The sequence below is a fragment of the Chionomys nivalis genome, chromosome 6, assembly GCF_950005125.1.
Source record: "Chionomys nivalis chromosome 6, mChiNiv1.1, whole genome shotgun sequence".
Taxonomy (NCBI): domain Eukaryota; kingdom Metazoa; phylum Chordata; class Mammalia; order Rodentia; family Cricetidae; genus Chionomys; species Chionomys nivalis.
Window position 1 is genome coordinate 1,326,162 of NC_080091.1, and position 13,819 is coordinate 1,339,980.

Sequence of the window (13,819 nt, forward strand, 5' to 3'; positions counted from 1 at the left end):
CAACCCAGACAAGCGTTAAAACAATACAAATGTTTTATTTAATAGTCGCAGGTCACCATGGGCCAAGTGGTGGATACTCAGGACCCTGTAAACAGACCCAAGCATTAGACAGAGAACCTTTCCTGACACCTCCCAGCAAGGAGCAGTCATCCCCAAGGGTTGCCAGGTACCCACCAGCAGGAAGGTCAGTCAGCGCAACCTCCGAGCCTCTCTTTCCGACTCCAATAGGGTGAGCACATCTCCCTCTCGAACGGGACCTTTGACGTTTCGGATGATGGAGCGGCTGGTGTCGTCCATGAACTCCACGCGGACCTGTGGACCCGTCGGAAGGGTTAGGTGCTGCTAGTTACTAGTGGGCGGAAAGATGGCTCCCCAGTTCTAGGGGAGCCTGACCCGCCCATCTCTGAATACTCTATCCCCCGCCACCAAGAGCCTGGGACATTAAAGGGCTTACATCGGAACCTAAGTAAACAAGCTGCACATCCAGGCTGTTGAAGGTCGGTGAGCTCCTGGGTAACCCAGAGCACTAAAGGGGCGTGCCTTTTTTCTTCTCTAAAGTGAGGGCTCTTAAATTTCTGACTGATCTTGAATGCCTGCCTCTGCCTCAGCTGCTAGGGTGACAGGTGGGCAACAGCATGCCTAATTTTTTTTTTTTTGGTCTTTAAAAAAAACGTCAATGTCTCACTCTGTAAACCTTGGCTAGTCTTTAGCTCAGCCTGTCTTTTTTGCTGAGATAACACAGCCCCTCCCCACCTCCACTGTTTAGGATTATATCTTTGGGCCTGCCACTTAGACTATGTCGGGCTGGCACAGAAATAGGTATCGCAGTCTCTTCAGGACTAGGATGGAAATCCTGGATATAAACCAATCTTTTCCCCCAGGAGAGTAGTCAAGGCATCTCTAGCCCAGGACGGCCTCTGCACCATTTCTGGTTTATGTGGAGCAGGGGACCCAAGCCTTCCTTGCACGCTAGCCAAGTGCTCTACCAACCGTGTCCCAGCTTTGTGGGGGACTAGATCTCACCTATTCTGTAGCCTAAGCCTGCCTGGAACTCCTAGGGAGCTTCCTGTCTTAGGACCCCTGGAATTGCTGACATGGGTTATCGCTCTAGTTTTTGGTTAGGTGCAGTACTCAGTCTGTGGGTATTGCGTATGTCAAGCAAGTCTACAATAGTTCCCGCCCACTCCATCTCTTTAAAATAAAACTTTCAAAGACAGTCTCACTAGCGTATCCAGGGTGGCTACCAAGTCCTATCTTCAGTGAGCCTATTAGCTAGGATTAAAAGTCACCAAGTCCAGCAGCAAACTGAATATTGAGGAGGATTCAGACCCCAGGAAGTTGCCGGGTGTCCCCATGCGCTCACCTGCGTGCACTGTCCCTGCGAACCGGTCCTGCCCAGCACTTTGGTTACCTGCAGGAAATCACAGGCCGTTAGACCGACAGACCTATCTTCCTTCCTTCTCCTTTGTCCAGGCTTCTAAACACCCGCAGTCACCTCTTACCCTAGCGAGCTTGATGGGCTGCACGCGACTCGTGTCCATGATGGCGGCGATCAGGCGGAGAGGGGTCACGTGAACAGGGGAGCGATTTTATAACACGCTCTCGACCACGCCCTACTCCCGCTCTCGCGAGGCCGCACGCGCTACCCAGCAGTCCTGGGGCAGAGTCGTCACCAGCGTCCTTCAGAGCGGAAGGAACATGGCGTCCGCTACTCGCATCATCCAGAAGCTGCGGAACTGGGCGTCTGGGGTGCGTGTTCCTGTCCGATTGGGGCCAGAAAGGATTGGGTTCTGTGTTCCCCCGAGTCCACATCTCCTTAGCTCAGTGGGGGAGTCCAGGAACTCAAGGTCCTGTTCCTGGGATTCCCTTGTCCGCATACCTTGGCTTTAGATCGCCTGGCTTCAGCTTCCTGCTGCCCCGCCTTTTCCGCCCTTTTCTCCCTGCCTTACTTGTCTCCCACGTCTCACTCAGTCCCGGAGTTTTCTCGTCCCCGTATCATAGCTTTTTGAGTCTTGTGGCCGTAGCTTTTTCTTATTTTGAAAAGTAGAGGACGAGTTTTTAGGTTTCGGAAGAAAACGAAGAGGTCAGGGAAGCTGTAGATTTCGGCAGCTCCTGGGAGACAGGAGATTGGAGAGGGACAAAAGGCGGGGAGGTAGCTACGCCTTTTACGTTAGGGTTCAAGAAAGGAGGCATATTCAGCACTGCAGGTCAGCTAGCGACTATTTAGGCGTCTGGCTCTTCAGAGAAAGTGAGATTTCCCATAATGTTTAGTATATTGACCCATATATAAAGTAGATAAAAGGAGAAGGAAAGGCTTTTTTTTTGGTTTGTTTTTTGTTGGGTTTCTTTCGAGACAGGGTTTCTCTAGCTTTGAAGCCTGTCCTGAAACTAGGTCTCGTCGTACAGGCTGACCTCGAACTCACAGATCCGCCCAACTCTGCCTCCCGCGTGCTGGAATTAAAGGCGTGCACTACCACCGCCCAGCAAGAAGGAGGCTTGCTTGCTTGCTTTCTTTCTTTCTTTCTTTCTTTCTTTCTTTCTTTCTCTCTCTCTCTCTCTCTCTCTCTCTCTCTCTCTCTCTCTTTCTTTCTTTCTTTCTTTTTTTTAGAGAGGGTTTCTCTGTAGTTTTGGAGCCTTTCCTGGAACTAGCTCTGGTAGACCAGACTGGTCTCAAAAGGAGGAGGCTTTTAAAGTTAGATCTTGGAAAGACTCGGAAACTTAGCAGTAAAGTTCTGTAAGCCACTGCCCCAGCTTTCTTTTAATCTGCAGGGCCTGTATCCAATCCTGACTGGCCACCCCTGTTCACCACCCCAATCCTGAGCTTCCCAGCAGCCTGACTTCTCTCCTTTTCCCACAGCAAGACCTGCAGGCGAAGCTGCAGTTGCGCTACCAGGAGATCGCCAAGCGGTGAGCAGGCCCTGCTTGCTGCCAGCCCCACCATGTCCTTCCACCACACCTAAATCTGAGGCTGGTCGTGGTGGTACAACCTTTAAGCTCAGCACTCAGGAGACAGAGGCAGTCTGATTGCTGTGAATTCAAGGCCTCTTGATTTATGTGGTGAGTTCCAGGCCAGCCAGGGCTACATAGTGACACCCTGTCTGAAAAACAAACACGTGGAAAACAGCCTCATATTTATTATTCTGAACTCCCCTGGAGCATTGGGCAGAGAGCCTTCTTGCCACGCTGTAAAAGCAGAAATTTACTTTTAACTTCACTGGGTTGCCTTGAAATAGGAGATAGATTACATTATTTGTTGTTATCTTGGGCAGATTTGCAATTTTTATTGTGACCTTACACTTAAAATGTTATGTTCTCAAGCTACTAATGAGAAAATGAGACCCAGGTGGGCTAAGTCATTTCTTTAAGTCACTTAGAGACCAGTCTTGATTTTTGAACACATTTATTTTGATAAATCTTTGCCATGTCCTCAGACTTTTGGATGTCAGTGTAAGCAAGAAAGTTCTTGGTTTGTGAGGTTGGTGGCTTTAGCACTCACAGGCCCCCACCTCAATTTGCTGGCTTCAGAATGAGCCCCTCTGAAAACCCAGCAGAAGCCTAGGGGATCTTCTGAAACCGAGCACTCAGCCTGGCCTCAGAGTTGTCAAGTAGCCCAGAGTGTGCCCTACACTCACGACCCTGCTTCTGTCTCAAGTGCGGGCATTTCAGGCATGTGCCACCACACCAGTGTGATGTGGGCTGGGGGCAGCTTCACGCATGCCAAATACTTTATCAACTGGACTATCACTTAAATTCTTATCCTCATCTTTTTTCCTTAAAAATAGTTTAGATTTATTTTTATATGTGTGCATGTATGTGTGTTTAAGTGTTGTGCCTGCTTGAGTTTATGTGTATCATATGTGTGCCTGGTACCTGTGGAATTCAGAAGAAAGCATGAGATCATTTGGAGCAGAGAGATGGTCGTGAGCTGCCTTGTGGGAATCAAATCCTGGTTTTCTGCAAGAGCAACAGTGCTCTACCCAATGAGCCATGTCAGTAGTCTCCTATCTTTATTATGTGGATGTTGTGTGGGAGGGAGAAACATTGCAGGAAGTAAATACAGGATACACCTTATCTATTTATTTTTTATTAATTAATTTGTATTTTAATTGAGACAGGTCTTTATATGTTAGCCTGAGCTGGTCTCTAACTCTGATCTCCTGCCTGCCACATGCTGGGTTCACTGGGTTTGTGTGACTACGCCTGTCCAGAGGCAGGGTCTTACACTGTAGTCTTGGTTGGCTTGGAACACACTATAACCCAGGCTGGGAGATGGCTCAGCAGGTACCAGGATTACAGGCCAGGAACTGACAGCGTCTCTAGGATAAGGGCGCCCTCTAGTGATTCATTTGGGTCTGGCATTAGACAACTGGTTCTTTTTACTTTGCTGTATACAGATGATAAAGCTATGGTTTAGCATATATGTTCTTCAGGCAAATTATAAATTTCACATTTGTTTGTCCTTTTAGAATTTTTAAATTGTCATTTTTTTCCTTTTAAAATAAAATTCATTTATTTTGTGTGTGGGTCAGAGGAAAAGGTGTTTTTTTTTTTTGGCAGGGTTTGTCTGTAGCTTTGGAGGTTGTCCTGGAACTAGTTCTTGTAGACCAGGCTGGCCTTGAACTCACAGAGATCCGCCTGCCTCTGCCTTCCTGTCCTTTTGAGTGTTGGGATTAAAGGCGTGCGCCACCACTGCCCAGCCAAAGGAGAACTTGTGGGAGTAGGTTTTTCCCCTGCCATTTTTGGGTCCTGGAGATTGAATTTAGGTAGTCATGCTTGGCCATTGCTTTATTTTTCTTTAAAAGATTTTTTCTAAGTATTATTTTGTGTGTGGGTGTTTTATGTGCATTTATGGCTGTGAACCACATGCATACAATATCTTGGAAGCTAGAAGGTGTTGAGATCCCCTGGATCTGGAGTTGCGAATGGTTGTGAGCCACTGTATGGGTGCTAGGAATTGAACCGTGGACTTCTACAAGAACAAGTGCTAACCATTGTGCCATCTCTCCAGCCCCCGTTGTTCTCTTCAGAAGACAGGGTATTAGGATTGTAGCTTAGGCTGTCCTGGAACTGATTTGGCTAGGCTACTCTTGAGCTCTGGACCTTCCTCCTATTTTGGTCTTTTGAGTACTGAGACTACAGTGGTACACCCAGTGTCCAGCTATATTTCTCGTTTTATCTTACATTTTCTATTTTAATTTTAAGAATATTTTTGGCTGGGCAGTGGTGACACACACCTTTAATTCCATCACTCAGGAGGCAGGGACAGGCAAATCTCTTGAGTTCGAGTTCAGCCTGGTCTACATAGTGAGTTCCAGGACATCTAGGACTGTTACATAGAGAAACCCTGCCTTGAGAAACAAAAACAAAACAAAACAAAAAACAACAACAAAAAGTTTTGTTTTTGTGACAGGGTTTCTGTGTGTAGCCCTGGGTATCCTAGAACTCAGAGATCTGCCTTACTCTGTCTCCCAAGTACTGGGATAATAGGTATATACTACCATGCCCAGCTAATCTTAGGAAATTTTTTAAAAATTATTTTTTATTTTATGTGTATTGCCTGCATGTGTGTCCGATTTTGGATTTGTAGACAGTTGTGAGCTGCCATGTGGGTGCTGGGGGAATTGAACCCAGGACCTTTGGAAGAACAGTGTTCTTAACCACTGAGCTATCTCTCCAACCCCTAATCTTAGGAAATTTTAAGCTAGACATAGTGATGTAGGCCTTTAATCCTAGGACTGAGATGCAGATGCAGGTGGATCTCACAATTTGAGGCCAGCAGTCTTGGTCTACATAGAATTCCAGGACAGCCAGAGACCCTGTCAAAAAAAAAAAAACAAACAAATAAACAAAAACAAAAACAAAACAACAAAAATTTTTAAGAAGATTTTATTTTACGTGTGCATGTGTCCGGACATGTGTAAGGGGATGTGCCTGTATGCATGCAGAGGCCAGGAGAAGGCATTGGGCTGCTGGGTTTGTGGGATGCCCTGCTTGTTATGTGTGTGCTGGGATCTGCACTCTGCTCCTTAGGATTGGATAGCAGTCTCTTCACAGCTGAGCCACTCTTTAGCCCTTGTATTCCGTATTTTTGAGACAGTCTCATGAAGCCCATGCTGACTTGGAACTCATGTTGTGTAGAATTACCTTTAACTGATTCTCTTGCTTCCAACTCTCAAGTACACTGACATGTTTCTTATTTAAAAAATAAAATGGCTTTCAAATTTTTTTTAAACTATTTATTATGTATACAATATTCTGTCTGTGTGTATGCCTGCAGGCCAGAAGAGGGCACCAGACCTCATTACAGATGGTTGTGAGCCACCATGTGGTTGCTGGGAATTGAACTCAGGACCTTTGGAAGAGCAGTCAGTGCTCTTAACCGCTGAGCCATCTCTCCAGCCCCAGGCTTTCAAATTTTTAAGAACTTAAAATTGCCAGGTAAAAATGCTGTTTGACAATATGGCCAAATAAATTAAACTCAAAACTTTTTATGATCATCCATTCTTTGTCCCAAGAAATTTCTCTGTTTGAAGCTCCGTGTTTCTTTTCAAGGCTTTAGCTTTCTCGGTAAGCCCAGAGTTTAACCCGAGGCTGGACTGAGCTTTGTTCCACACAGCCCTCCACTTAACTCTGCAGGGAATGTTGGCCGCAGACTACACAGTGGCAGGAAGTGCAGGGACTTGGACGGGTTCCCAGGGCAAGGTGTTCTTTGAGCAGTAAGCCTTAATCCCAGCAGGACTCTTCAAAGGGTTCCTGCGATAATAGGAAACTTACAAGGTCTATAACCTGGCCTTGGGTATGGGAGCTCAGGGAAGTCACTTCAGTCGGGTATTCTGGCACTGTGGCTCAGTGTTATGAATGTAATTGCTGGAAAGGGGGGTTGCTCTCTTCTGATTTCCTGAGCACCTTGAGGTGGAGGAAAGGTCGCTACTAAGCTTTGTGTTGAGGATAGGAGCACATCTAGGACTCTGTCTTGGGAATGTCAGTAAGGGCCCTTTATAGAGACTTAGGGCTGGAGCACCTTCCTCAGCCTGTTGGGAGACTTTTCATGTAGTGTACCAAGACATGCTTCTGGCCTGCAACCTGCTTTGTAGCTCCTGATTTGTCTTGTAAATGAGTTATGACAGTGAGAGCAACTGAAGGTTTGTTTCAATGCCAGCATCTTTTTCCTCAGGACCCAGCCTCCTCCTAAGCTGCCTGTGGGCCCCAGTCACAAGCTGTCTAACAATTACTACTGCACTCGTGATGGCCGGCGGGAAGTTGTGCCTCCCTCAGTCATCATGTCTTCACTGAAGGCTCTGGTGTCGGGCAAAACAGCTGAGAGGTAAGGACCCTCAGTGTTCTCTGCCCAGGACTCTGCAGCATTCCCTTCTGCCACTACCCTTTCTTCCCCTGCAGTGGAAAGGTGCTTTGCACAATCCCATTTTATCATGTAGGTGTGGTTGGACAAGCCTGTGATCCCTGTATTCAGGAGACTGGCAAGAAAATCAGGAGTTCAGGCCAGGGCTGAGGGTACAGCTCACTTAGTAAGCTACTTGCCTCGTAAGTACTGAGACCATCCCCAGAACCCACATTAAAAAGTCAGACCTGGTAGTATGCTTGTAATCCCAGTGTTGGTGAGGTGAAGACAGGAAGTTTACAAATTCCAGGTTAGTCTGGGTGTTATAGTTAGGGGCAGGTAAGATGTCTGAGTGGGTAAGATACTTGCTGCGGTGTTATAGTTAGGGGCAGGTCAGATGTCTGAGTGGGTAAGATACTTGATGACTTGAGATTGATCCCCAGGATCCATCCATGTGCTGGAAGCAGAAACTTGGTGCCTGCAGATTGTCTTCTGACTTGTTCACATGTGCGATGGCATGCCCCTAACCTCAATAAATTAATCCAAAAATGATGGTGATAAAAGAACCTCAAAGAAACCCAAGAGAAAAAAAAAAACCAACTATTTGGACCCTGTCTTCAGGTATCTTTTATTAAAAGAGAATGACAGTGGTTTTACATGAGGTTCATAGGAAGCCGTAGTCTGGAATGATCCAGCAGGCCAAGACAGAACAGACATTTATGTGAAGCTTAGATTGTTTAATCAGCCTTCTGAGAAACAGGTGAAAGATCACAGCCAGTTCCCTGGCAAACCAGTTTTAGCTGCCACGATAAAGAAGTCCCTTCAGGTTTAGCCTTTGTAAGGAAGGTGACTTGGAACCGACCAGTCTTTTTGTTTGGCTTTTGCTTCCTTCATCCCTTTCCTGTCTTTAAAGCCAGCCTCTTCTGCTGTGTTTATCCACTTTTGTTTTGTTTTATAGAATGAGGCATGGGGGCTGATGATATTGCAGCACTGAAGAGTGCTTGTTGATGTTGAAGAGGACATGGGTACAGTTCCCAGAGCAGCTCATGACTTTCCTTAACTCCAGTGTCAGGGGATCTGGTGCCCTATTCTGGCTCCCCAGGTACCAACCACGCAAGTGGTACACATACATACACATATACATGTAGGCAGATATACCCATACACATAGAAAAAAATAGGATGAGGTGTTGAGGCCTGCTGCCGTGGCACACACCTTGCATCCCAGTACTCAATAGGCAGAGCTTGAGGATGGCTACAAGTTGGAGGCCAGCCTGGGGGTACGTTTTGTGTTCTAGACCATCTAGGACTACATAGTAAGACCCTGTCTCAAACAAGCAAGCAAGCAAGCAAGCAGACCGACAGACCCAACAAAAAGGGCTGGAGAGATGGTCTAGTGGTTAAGATTTTATAATACTCCTGCAGAGGAACAGAAGGTAGAGCTCTGTTCTCTGCAGCCGTGTAGATGGGCTTACAACCTGTGACTCCAGCTTCAGGGGATTCAGCGCCCTCTGCTGCCATAAGTGTGTGTACTGACCTGTACCCTCCCCACACTCCTAAAACGGTTTTTGTTTTGATTTGTTTTTTGAGACAGGGTTTCTCTGTAGCTTTGTAGCCTGTCCTGGAACTAGCTCTGTAGACCAGGCTGGTCTCGAACTCACAGAGATCCTCCTGCCTCTGCCTCCTGAGTGCTGGGATTAAAGGCGTGCGCCACCATCGCCCTGCAAATGTTATTTTTTTCAAAAAAAGATGCTGAGCCCAGTGGTGGCGGCGCACGCCTTTAATCCCAGCACCCGGGAAGCAGAGGCAGGTGAATCTCTGTGAGTTTGAAGCCAGCCTGGTCTACAGAGCGAGTTCCAGAACAGCCTCCAAAGCTACACAGAGAAACCCTGTCTTGAAAAACAAAAAAAACAAAAAAAGATGGTGAGGTAATGACTCAGTTGGTAAAGTTCTTGCAGAACCTGGTTTTGATTCCCAGAATCGATGGGGAAAAAGACGATAATTATAAGATGTACATTTGTAATCTCGGCACTGTGGTGACAGAAATAGGTAGATCCCTAGGTCTGTTGGCTATCGTGCCGAGAAGAGTTCCAGACCAAACAAGGGAAAGGTGGGATGCTGCTTGAGGAATGACACGTGAGATTCCACATGCATGTGCACACACACACATTGACACAGCCACACACAGAGTGAGATACTGGTTCTGAGATCACAAAGGGAAGTTGATTAAAGATAGAGGATGTGCATTATACTTTGTCTCTTGGCCATCACTTTTCCTTAATGAGCCATACTTGATTCCTAATAACGTTGCAGAGCTGAGAAATAATGCCTAGCGAGGTCAGCAGCCTAGTTCATACATACACCCTGAGGTCCTACGGTACTCCCCAGCCTTTTCTCTTTAAGGTTTTTTTTTGCCTGTTGTGGTCTAGAGGGTAAATTCCAGAACAGCCAGGCCTATACAGAAAAGCCCTGTCTCGAAATAAACAAAAATATTGATTACTTTATAAAAAAAAACTGTTTACTTTTATGTGTATGGATATTTTGTCTGCAAATAGGTCTTTGCCTCACGTGCATGTCTGGCAACTGCAGAGGCCAAAAGAGGGGATCTGGTTCCCTGGAACTGGATTGGAGTTAGAGTCAGTTGTAAGCTGCCTTGTGAGTGGTGAAAACCAAACCCGGGTCTTCTGGAAGAACAGCCCATGCTCCAGCCCCAAGACTCATTTTTATTATTTTAAATAACATGTGTAGTTCTGTGCATATGCCCAGAGGCCAGAGGCATCAGCTCTCCCTGTAGAGGTTCACGTTCTTGTGAGCCACCTGTTGTGTGTGTTGGGAACTGAACTTGAGTTCTCTCTGTAAGGACAGTAAGCTGTCTTACTGCTGAGCCACCTCTCCAGCCCTACATTAAAAAAAGAAAAAAAGTTGGCCGGTTATGGTGGTGCACACTTTTAATCCCAGTACTTGGGAGGCGGAGGCAGAGGCAGACAGAAGTCTGTGAGTTCCAGGCCAGTCTGGTCTACAGAGCGAGTTCCAGGACAGACAGAGCTACACAGAAAAACCCTGCCTCAAAATCAAATAAACAAAAAAGTTTACATGCATGTATGTGTATGAGGGGGATAAGATGAGAGGAGACAGCGATAGAGTGAACGGGTGCATCCATTACAGAGTGTGTGGAAGTCAGAGTAGTTTTTGGGAGTTGGTTCTCTCCTTTTACTTTGTTCAGGCAAGGTTTTGTTTGTTTCTCCTGCTGTGCTGTGTTGTGTGCTGAAGGCTAGTTGACCCATGAGCTGGCTCTGCCTCTCATCTCTCTATAGGATTGTTGGGGTTACAGATGCATACCACCATTTACATCTTTTTATGTGGGTTCTAGGGCTCAAGATTGTCAGCCTTACACAGCAAGCACTTTTACCCACTAAGCCATCTCCTCAGCTATCAGTCTCTATTTTATTTTACTTTTTTAGACAGAGTTTCATGTAGTCCAGGTTGCCTTTCTGTTTACTATGTAGCTGAGAACTTGAAATCATAATTTCCCTACCTCCACTCCCAAGTGCTGGCAGGGATAGCTGCTACTCTTGTTCATACGATGCTGGGGGCTGAAACACTGTAGTTGTTCAGTCCATGAGGCTGGCTGTCTCAGCTGGTCTTCAGAAGAGATCAGAATCCTGACAGAGGCTCTAACACCAGATTTGCTAATGAGAGCAAGCAGGTGGAGAGAGAGCTTCCTTCTTCCGTGTCCTTATATAAATTGCCAGCTGAAGGTGTGTTCCAGACTAAAGGTAGATTGTCCCATCTCCAGAGATGTGCATTAAAAGTTTATCTTCCCACCTCAAAGATCCAGTTTAGAAGTGGGTCTTCTGTCTTCAAATGATTTAATCAAGAAAAATCCCTCACAGGTGTGCCCAGTCGTTTGGATTTTAGTTAATTCCAGATATAGTCAAGTTGACAATCAAGAATTGCCATCATAGCATGAGTCTCCATGCCCAGCTTGTGTTTTTATTTTTAAGAGCTAGATAATAGTAATTACACATTACTATTTTGTCTTGACTGTCCTTGAACTCTTGGACTCGAGAGATCTAGTTGCTTGCTTTAGACTCTTTTTAAGTAGCTGGTACTATAGGTTCATGCCACTCTGTGTAGCCCAGTCTGGTTGTCTGTTTACATTTCATACTCTGCTCCACCAGCTCAAGGGCTGGCCTTGTGTCACTAGTAAGTGCTGTGCCTGTGTGGTAAGAAGAGTGGACAAGCGTTCTGCGGTGAATGAAGATGAGGGACATATGGTTGAGGAGGAGGTTTTTATTGTAGATGTGAGGAGTATTCAGCCAGAGGCATCTGGGAAGGTACAGAACTAGAGTAGACTGAGCCATGAGAGGAGAGAGAGAGGAAAAAAAAAGGGACCAAGAGAGGGAGGAGAACCCAGAGTGTGGAGCCAGAAGAGTGCTTGGCAGAAATAACTGGGTCATATAGGAAAGGAAAGGTGGGGGGAAGGAAGTGAAGCTCGGGCTGGAGAGGTTTAGGGTAGAGATGCTGAGAGGAGCCCAGGGAGCCTGGCTCCAACGTGGGCTTTATATGTTAGTTACTAGGAACCTCAGCTATTCATCCTAGGTTTCTTTGGGACCTAACACATAGCATTCTGCTCTTGAGTCTGTCTACATTGGGGTACAAGTAGGAAGGGAGATTTGAGCTATTCAAGGCTGGGTTTTGGGCTGGCAGTTAGGGTAGGCTGACTGAAGCTTCTTTTCATGGCCCCTGCCAGCTCCCAGCAGGCATCTGATGATCCTCTAAGGGATTTCATTGGGCGGGGGGCAAGATTGGGCATTCTTTGCCCTCTGGCTCCATGTCCAGAAGCTCAGTCGGTGTGTTAGTACCGGGGTGGGCATGACCACCTTTACAAAGGGAATTACCACAATCAGACAGTGCAGAGAGTGGAACACTCAGCCCTATATGGGATGCCTTCTTCAAATATCTCCCCCAAGGCTCAGGGAACTGTGCAGAAGGGAAGGCTGAAAGACTGAGGGAGCCAGTGGCCATATAGGACACCAAAGAAACAGTGCTTAATAGACATAGCAGGACTGACATACCTAGGACCCCACGGAGACTGGGAGCATGTGGCCTGCACAGGTTCAGACCAGAGGAGGTCCCACATAAGATGGGAAATGGACACAGCCCCCGTTCTTAACCTAGAACTTGTCTCCAGTTGACAACTGCTTGCAAAGGAAGGGTAGTCCCCATACACAGCAGTAGATGGTGAACACAAAACAAACTTAGTGGTATTTTTGGAGATTGTCTGATAATACTTTTGGCATTTTTTTTTGCTTATATATTATGGTTTTTGATTTTGTGTTTTATGTGTGTTTCTGTGTGTGCCTGTGTACATGTGTTTTTCTTTTCCTTCCTTTCATTGTTTTTCTTTATTTGCCAGCTTGTTTTATAAAGAGAGAAAGAAGGCATGGATGGGGGAGGTGGAGAGAATCTAGGAGGAGATGAGGAAGCTGTTGTATATTGTATAGAAAAAAATACATTTTCAATAAAAAATTAAAATTAAGAAAAAACCCAACAAATAAACAAAAAATACTTCTCCAACAAATAAACAAAAAATACTTCCTCCAGTGTTCTTTGCAGACCCAGCTCTAACTGGAGTTTTGTTTTTCTCTTAAAGCTCAGCTGTGGCAGCCACTGAGAAGAAGGCAGTGACGCCTGCTCCTCCAATGAAGAGGTGGGAGCTGTCCAAGGACCAGCCGTACCTGTGACACTGCCCAAGGCTACTTTGGTCCCCCAGGACCATCCGACTGCTTTTCCGCCTTGGATTTCCTCTGGAAAGAGTGTGACCTAATTTATAACAAATACAGAGCTCGCATTATTTCCATTCTGTCTTTTCTTAGTATTTATTGATTTGATCTGTTATTACTGTCTGTGGAGGGTGTGAATACATGCTGCAGCCTGTATGGAGGTGGGAGGACAACTTTGGGAATTGGTTTTCTTCTGCTTTGTTGCATCAGGGTTTTGTTTTTATTATGCTGTGTTATTCAGGCTAGTTGGCCGCAGAGTTTCTGGGCAGTGCTGCTGTCTGTTCCTCCCACCCTGCTGTAGGAGTGATGGGATTATAGACTTGAGCTACTGCATGTCGTTTTTGGGTTCTGGGGATGGAACTCAGGTGTCAGCCTTTTTTTTTTTTTTTTTTGGTTTTTCGAGACAGGGTTTCTCTGTGGTTTTGGAGCCTATCCTGGAACTAGCTCTTGTAGACCAGGCTGGTCTCGAACTCACAGAGATCCGCCTGCCTCTGCCTCCCGAGTGCTGGGATTAAAGGCGTGCGCCACCACCGCCCGGCAGGTGTCAGCCTTTTGAAGCGAGCACTTTTACCTGTGAGCCATCCTGGCAGCCTACCTTTTTAAGATGAGGTCTTAGTGGGTATTGTTGGTCTATGCCTATAATCTTTGTACTCAGTAAGCTAGTAGATGAATATCACTGTTGTCCTGTGGAATGA

General features: G+C 46.2%; 2 protein-coding genes across 6 annotated transcripts; one reads left to right on the forward strand and one right to left on the reverse strand.

The window, feature by feature from the left end:
• Window positions 1-9: 9 nt before the first annotated feature.
• Rps28 (ribosomal protein S28) lies at window positions 10-1,561 on the reverse strand. The gene is made up of 4 exons (XM_057772716.1): window positions 1,503-1,561; window positions 1,364-1,411; window positions 175-312; window positions 10-85 (listed from the first exon to the last, which is right to left on the reverse strand). Exons 1-3 carry the CDS (start codon window positions 1,539-1,541, stop codon window positions 190-192), a joined length of 210 nt encoding a protein of 69 aa, XP_057628699.1. The 5' UTR covers window positions 1,542-1,561; the 3' UTR covers window positions 10-85; window positions 175-189.
• Window positions 1,562-1,644: 83 nt separating this feature from the next.
• Ndufa7 (NADH:ubiquinone oxidoreductase subunit A7) lies at window positions 1,645-13,819 on the forward strand. Of its 5 annotated transcripts, none has more exons than XM_057771030.1 (4): window positions 1,645-1,749; window positions 2,858-2,907; window positions 7,160-7,324; window positions 12,995-13,819. In XM_057771030.1, the coding sequence occupies exons 1-4, from the start codon at window positions 1,699-1,701 to the stop codon at window positions 13,083-13,085; spliced, it is 357 nt and encodes a 118-aa protein (XP_057627013.1). In that variant the 5' UTR covers window positions 1,645-1,698; the 3' UTR covers window positions 13,086-13,819. The 5 variants fall into 5 exon arrangements, 4 of the variants coding, with proteins under 4 accessions (XP_057627013.1, XP_057627016.1, XP_057627014.1 ...); XM_057771033.1 differs by having other exon boundaries at window positions 13,000-13,819; XM_057771031.1 differs by having other exon boundaries at window positions 7,175-7,324.

Coding starts and splice junctions, on each gene's coding strand:
- Ndufa7 (XM_057771030.1), top strand. CDS start 1,699: ATGGCGTCCGCTACTCGCATCATCCAGAAGCTGCGGAACTGGGCGTCT. Junction 2,908..7,159: donor TACCAGGAGATCGCCAAGCG/GTGAGCAGGCCC, acceptor TTTCAATGCCAG/CATCTTTTTCCTCAGGACCC. Junction 7,325..12,994: donor TCGGGCAAAACAGCTGAGAG/GTAAGGACCCTC, acceptor TTTCTCTTAAAG/CTCAGCTGTGGCAGCCACTG.
- Rps28 (XM_057772716.1), bottom strand. CDS start 1,541: ATGGACACGAGTCGCGTGCAGCCCATCAAGCTCGCTAGG. Junction 1,412..1,502: donor AGCCCATCAAGCTCGCTAGG/GTAAGAGGTGAC, acceptor GATTTCCTGCAG/GTAACCAAAGTGCTGGGCAG. Junction 313..1,363: donor CGCAGGGACAGTGCACGCAG/GTGAGCGCATGG, acceptor ACGGGTCCACAG/GTCCGCGTGGAGTTCATGGA.